Source organism: Notolepis coatsorum (genome assembly GCF_963971535.1).
Source record: "Notolepis coatsorum genome assembly, chromosome: 2".
Classification (NCBI taxonomy): Eukaryota; Metazoa; Chordata; class Actinopteri; order Aulopiformes; family Paralepididae; genus Notolepis; species Notolepis coatsorum.
Genome location: NC_140166.1, coordinates 65,945,118 through 65,952,676, shown reverse-complemented (window position 1 = coordinate 65,952,676; position 7,559 = coordinate 65,945,118). Strand labels below are relative to the sequence as shown.

The 7,559-nt window shown below is 40.9% G+C and overlaps 1 protein-coding gene across 1 annotated transcript in view; it reads left to right on the top strand.

Moving 5' to 3' along the window:
* LOC311223413 (myomesin-2-like) overlaps positions 1-7,559 on the top strand; it is a 52,122-nt gene that overhangs the window by 41,209 nt on the left and 3,354 nt on the right. Inside the window, 6 exon segments of the mRNA XM_084308201.1 lie at positions 99-195; positions 668-704; positions 826-848; positions 2,240-2,275; positions 2,278-2,294; positions 4,756-4,845. Coding sequence (XP_084164327.1) covers positions 99-195; positions 668-704; positions 826-848; positions 2,240-2,275; positions 2,278-2,294; positions 4,756-4,845 — 300 coding nt within the window.

Below are 7,559 nucleotides of genomic sequence, written 5' to 3'. Positions count from 1 at the left end.
GTTCGTTGCATAGTAAAATGATGGTCGCTCATCTTAATGTTCACCATGAAGCTATGCCACTGACCGCTGATTGGTTGTTTGATTGATTTGATTGGCAGTTGATTGAGCCTACGGTTAACGACCAGGGGCTGTACAGCATCGTCATCACTGACCCCGAGGAGGCCCACAAACGCATCCTGGACCTGTCTGGAGCAGGTTAGCATGCACACACACACACACACACACACACACACACACACACACACACACACACACACACACACACACACACACACACACACACACACACACACACACACACACGCACACACACACACACACACACACACACACACACACATGCACACATGCACGCACACGTACACACACGCACACACACACACACACACACACACACACACACACACACACACACACACGCACACACACACACACACACAGAGTCATCTAATACTATATCTAAAAGGATTTTGTATGAATAAACACATGGACACACATCCAGTATAGCAGTACTTTGTACAATGTTGTTTATTGTCATTGTAACAGTATTGTTTATTATTGTAATGCATTCACGATGAACAGTATTGTTTATTATCATTGTAATACATTCACGATGAACAGTATTGTTTATTATCATTGTATTTAATCCTGTTTTTCTGTCCTTCAGTGTTTGAGAAAGCCTTCGCTGAGTTCACCAAACTCAAGTAAGCCCACACTAACTAACTCCTACATCGATGATCAATACTCTGACATTTCATTGAGATATGTTGTGTTTTGTAATCCTCTTCATTACGTCTCTAACATGGTCCTCTCTCTGTGTTTCAGGGAGGAAGCGTACGCTGAGAAGAGTAAGTCCCCCTTCTGGGCCGTGAGCACATTTTATTGAATGATTTATATTGCAGTTATACCAAGTTATCATCGTCAATTTGACAATTATTTCTGGATGTTATAATTCTCCACGCTGGGGCATCAGTCGGGACACTTGTCTTGCGGCGACTTTTTTTTTTTTATATATCTGTTTATTGAGTTCTTTCAGTGCAACCAACATTTACAAATTATTATGTGCTTGAAAATTGTCCATACCTAGAAACACAAAACAGGAATACAAAGGACAACAGACATCAAAACAAAGTGGCAGGCAGGCAAACAAACAAACAAACAAACAAACAAACAAACAAACAAACAAACAAACAAACAAACAAACTGTTTCAGAAAGTGTGTGTGTGTGTGTGTGTGTGTGTGTGTGTTGCTGTGTGTGCCACATTTTAACACTAGCACAGCCATGGAGAAAATGCTACTGATTCCCGCCGGAACGGGTCAGATGACCCGACAGCTTATATGAGAAATATGAGAAAAATAAACAGTGTAAACTATATAATTACCTCTGAATATAAAAATATGAGGTTTACCACAGGTCTGAGTGACAAATTTCTTTTTTTTATTAATTCTTTTTTATAATAAATAAAAATATTATAATTTTATTTTAAAAAAGAATTGATGGAAGAGCCACACATTGATGGGCAAAGAGCCACATGCGGCTCGCGAGCCACTGGTTGGCCACCCCTGCGCTATGTGTGTTTTTTGACTTTCCACATATATATTCCATATATATGTGGAATAACGTTCTAATTACATTTTCCTGAAGTCATTTTGAAATGTCAGAAACCATGCCAGATAAAACGGGTACTTTAGGAAAAGTCATTGAGTGACAGAGCTGGAGCTCGACCGAGTGACGAGGATACATTTATTGAAAATGCCTAGGGGTCATTTGACCCCTTGTCGGCTGTGCTAGTGTTAAAGATATGTGAGGTCACTGTGAGAGGTCATGACACTTCAGTATACAGCACACATTTACTGCAGTGTGTGAATATATTATAATAGGAGTGACTGTGTGAATGAATGAATGAATGAATGAATGAATGAATGAATGAAAACTTTATCTAACAGATTGCAGAATGGGTACAATACAGTACGGCTCAATACACACAATTGTTAAGGGGATTCTGCAGACCAGAGAAGACGTTTGTCTCGTTTACATCAGGGTCCCCCATTTTTCAATTCATATTGTGTTTGCGGTACGGTTCAGACAGGTGGTTAGAGGAAGATATTACAATAATCCTGTTTTCTAGGAATTGTGACTAGTCCAACAATAGGGTGTGTTTATGTTTCAGATTGAGGGCAGGTTGTTTGAGGGAGTGTGGTCCACCATGGAGATCATAAGAGTGTGTTTATGTTTCAGACCGAGGTAAAGTGGTGGGTGGCCTGCCTGACGTCGTGACATCATGGAGAAGAAGGTACTGTGTGTGCACATCTGTGTGTGTATCTTTAAGTGTTTGTGTGTGTCTTTGGCTGGTTCTGTGTGTATCTAAGTGTTAGTGTGTGTGTGTGTGTATCTAAGTGTTAGTGTGTGTGTGTGTGTGTGTGTGTGTGTGTGTGTGTGTGTGTGTGTGTGTGTGTGTGTGTGTGTGTGTGTGTGTGTGTGTGTGTGTGTGTGTGTGTGTGTGTGTGTGTGTGTGTGTATCTAGGTGTTTGTTTGTTTGTTTGTGTATGTATGTGTGTGTGTGTATCTAAGTGTTTGTTTGTGTGTGTATGTGTGTATCTACTGTACAGTAAAGTGTTTGTTTGTTTGTGTGTGTGTATGTATGTGTAACATTCTCCAAGGGAGAGCAGAGACTCCCATGTCTGACATGTCAATAAGTAGACGTGCAATGCACCCAATAAGGTGCTGCCGACTAATGGGAGTTACTGTAGCTGATAGAAAGGAATGTGGTTACAGTATATTGTGATCTGGTCTCTCAATGGCACTCTTAAGTTCCTTGGTCCACAGCAAAGTGCAGGACAGTTTGCAATAGGGGTGTAAAGGTACACGTATCTGTACCGAACCGTTTCAGTGTGTACCGTACCGAGCGGCTGTGTAGTCGTGTACCGAACGAATACAACGGTATGTTAACCAACCACTAACGACCCCCAAACCGGGCTGTTTTTTTCCACAATATAATATAAATACATTTATATTTTTTTTACAAGTCTATTATTAATTTCAATATAGAATATTCGTTGACAGCCCTACAAGTACAATTAGTTACTGCACAGCACACTACATCACCCCTGAGTGGAAACATGGAAAGCCAAACTTTCCCCCACTGTACCGAAAACCCGTACCGAACCTTGACTTCAAAACCGAGGTACGTACCGTACCGTGGTTTTTGTGTACCGTTACACCCCTAGTTTTGCAATGTTTCCTTTTCATTAGATATATCCTATACAGCCATCAGCCCTGCAGTTGGAGAGCACAGCATAACCCTCAAACCTTGATCCGTTTTTAGTATTTTACACCAAAAATAATGAAAGGGTGCATCACTACCACCTCAACTACTCCTTTACTGGTTCCTACTGGAACCGGGAAGTAAATATATTGGTAGAACCGTGAGGAATGGAGGATCATAATCATAATTCTGCATCATGTAGGGCTGCTCCATTATGGCAACGATCATAGTCACGATTATTTTTGGTCAGTATTGAGATCTCAATTATTTAACACGATTACTCATTGACTTTGGAAACATAATCATAAGCCAAAATCATGATTGAAAATTGTATTCTATTAATTGCCAAGCCCTAGCATTATGGATGAGATGTCGATGACCTCACACCAATATAGAGGAGCTTTCCATTCACTACACATTAGGTTGTCAACTTCAAAAGAAATTCGATGATGATGTTGACAATATATCATTTTAGACTTTTCCTCAACTCCACTATTGAGACAGCAGGTAACATGGTGGTGTTAACATCAGTATCAGAAGATTGTTAATATTATTTTAACTTTTGTGAAAGTACTTGTGGTTTTGCAGATCAAAATAAACAGACATTTGAAACTTGTGTCCAAGTCTATCTGCGGTATACAAGGGGAAGGCTACGTGTTTTAGTGAGTAGTAAGTGTAGCCTAAATGTTGATAGAACACGCCAACTTTTTGGGAGATTGGCTTGTTTGCCGTCTGCCCTGGAGGTGGACGGGCAGATGCATGCCCTTTTCTTCTCTGTGCATCCATTGGGCTTAGGGAACAGCCTGCAACTTTACTGTAAACTGTAAAAGACCCCTACGCTCTGCATCTTCTGGCCGCCTCAGACCTACTCCTATCCAAGCTCCCGGAGGGTCATCAAAGAGAAGCCGCCTATTCTCAGTCCTTGCCCCACAATGGTGGAATGAACTACCCACCCCAGTTAGGACAGCCGAACCCTGTCCAATCTTTCGCCGTACGACTAAAGACGCACTTCTTCAACCATTATCTGAAATAATAAAAAAAAAAAAAAAAAAAAAAAACCTAACTAACCTTACTGTCATGCACTTGTCCTAATAAACTAACCTACACTGTAACATGCAACACTTTGATGAAACATTGTTACTCAGCTGATAGAGTTGTACCCTTCCTGATGACCTGTCGTACAGAACTTGTAAGTCGCTTGGATAAAAGCGTCAGCTAAATGGACTAAATGTAAATGTAAATTCTCATGTTGTGCGTGTATAACTATTTCTCTCTCTCTCCCCCCCTCCTCTCTCTCTCTCTCTCTCTCCCCCCTCCTCTCTCTCTCTCTCTCTCTCTCTCCCCCACCCCCTCCTCTCTCTCTCTCTCCCCCCCTCCTCTCTCTCTCTCTCGCTCTCCCTCTCTCTCTCTCCCCCCCCTCCCCCTCTCTCTCCCTCCCCTCCCCTCCCCCCTCCTCCCCCCACCCCCCCCCCCCCCCCCCCCCCTCCAGACTCTCAGTCTGACCTGTACAGTGTGTGGGGACCCCAAGCCCCAGGTGTCCTGGCAGAAGAATGGTGTAGACGTGGAACCAGACGACCAGGTAAAATAGACAAACACTTAAATAATAACAACAATAATTTGAGAATAATAATAACAATAATAACAATAATGACGACGTCAACAACATCAATAATGTGGACATACATCACTCACACTGTGATCTTGTTTTATTTATTTCAGTATGTAATCACTTGGACAAGGTGACGTACAATGATCACACTGTGTACTTGTTTTATTTCAGTATGTAATGTCTCTGTGGACATACATCGATCACACTGTGTACTTGTTTTATTTCAGTATGTATTGTCTCTGGACCAGTGGACATTAGGGCTGACCCCGATTAGTCTAATAGTCGACTAATCGATCGAAAGGAGCCGTAGTCGACTGCCAACCTCTTAGTCGAATGTAAATATATATATATATATATATCTTTAAAAAAATTAATCATTCTTTCCAAAAGCAAAGAGGGCCTAGAAGCGTGGCTAACACTAATGGCGTACATACCAGGAGGCTAATTGCCTAAGAAAACAGGCCACAGAGGCACTGAAGAGGATTTCACCCATCTAATGAACACACTAGACTAGACAAATATCAAGATGTATCCATCAGTGGACCAATTGCATGCTTTCGCAGAGGACAAGAAGCCTTCAGTCGACTCCTTCAGACATTAACACATTGGGTGCTAACGATGAATGATGATCTATCGCTTGTGTGCCACCACTCTAATCAATTGGAGGACGAGCACATTTGCGAACGCTTAAACTATATCTTAAATTAAGGCTATGGGTCTAATACACCCGTCGCTTATCAATGACTTGCTTGCAGTCAACAAGTACGAAACGGATTGTTTTTTCATCAGTACATTTCCGTTTTATACCGTTTTGAATATGAGTATAGTTTTGGAGATTTCTAGAAGAAAAAAAAAGATTCTGCAGGAATAGCCCTTTACTGGAATACACACAACACGTTGTCATTTTCCGACTGATTTATGAATCGTTTTCAAATAAACGCTAGATTATCGATAGTATATGTGTACTTATGCACGCTAGAGAAGCGGGCTGAAAAGTTGATTATCTATGCCGTGCCTGGAGCTAACGTTACGCACACACTGTACACACACAGGAGACACGTTGTGATCGCTGTGAAAAAGACATCTGATTACCCCAATACTGGTCAAATAAAGTCCTTACCTCAGATCAGATGTTCTGCAAAAAGATTAATCCAATACCTGATCGCCATTCCAAATATCGATCGTGTTTATTGATCCAACGTTATACTCCGAAACACATAATCGACAGTTCTTCCAGTGCCCTCAGTGGATGCAATAGTCTCAGGTTACATGCCTCAGAAGTAAAATGTGGACCCCGGAGTTTTTTTTTCTGATGCATTCCCATCGACTCCATTCCAATGGGTGCAATACCATCCGGGAGACGATAGGGGGCGGTATTTGCCCTTTTCGAGCTCAGAGCCATTCCCAATGATAACGTGAGGCTGGATGGATGAAAAATGAATGGATATCGCTAATAAAAGAAATAACGATTAAATAACTAGATTTCTCGTTATTGGCACACAACGCATGGCGGCCAACAACGAGATTTCTCGTCGTTGGCACCCAATGTGTTAAGCACCCCCACAGCCCAAATGGAATGATAAACAAATGAAAAAAAAAAAAAAAAAAAAAATATATATATATATATATATATATATATATATATATATATATATATATATATATATATAATCTTTAATTTTTTTATATATAAAAAACGAATTCCATAGTCCACCAGTCGACTATCTGCAAATTTTGGCCAATCAAATTCGACTATACAAATCCTTAGTCGGGGACAGCCCTAGTGGACATACATAACTCACACTGTGTACTTGTTTTATTTCAGTATGTAGTGTCTCTGGACCAGTGGACATACATAACTCACACTGTTTGTTTTATTTCAGTATGTAGTGTCTCTCTGGACCAGTGGACATACATAACTCACACTGTGTACTTGTTTTATTTCAGTATGTAGTGTCTCTGGACCAGTGGACATACATAACTCACACTGTTTTGTTTTATTTCAGTATGTAGTGTCTCTGGACCAGTGGACATACATCACTAACACTGTATTGTTTTATTTCAGTATGTAGTGTCTCTGGACCAGTGGACATACATCACTCACACTGTTTGTTTTATTTCAGTATGTAGTGTCTCTGGACCAGTGGACATACATCACTAACACTGTATTGTTTTATTTCAGTATGTAGTGTCTCTGGACCAGTGGACATACATCACTCACACTGTTTGTTTTATTTCAGTATGTAGTGTCTCTGGACCAGTGGACATACATCACTAACACTGTATTGTTTTATTTCAGTATGTAGTGTCTCTGGACCAGTGGACATACATCACTCACACTGTTTGTTTTATTTCAGTATGTAGTGTCTCTGGACCAGTGGACATACATCACTCACACTGTTTGTTTTATTTCAGTATGTAGTGTCTCTGGACCAGTGGACATACATCACTCACACTGTTTGTTTTATTTCAGTATGTAGTGTCTCTGGACCAGTGGACATACATAACTCACACTGTTTCTTTTATTTCAGTATGTAGTGTCTCTGGACCAGTGGACTATACAGATACAGCCCTGAAAAATCAAACCTCTACTGCTCCTCTACCACTCCTCCACCACTCCACTCCAAACTGATTTTGTGACTCCTGTTGTTCTGGACCGGGCCAGATTTCACACCTCCACTGCC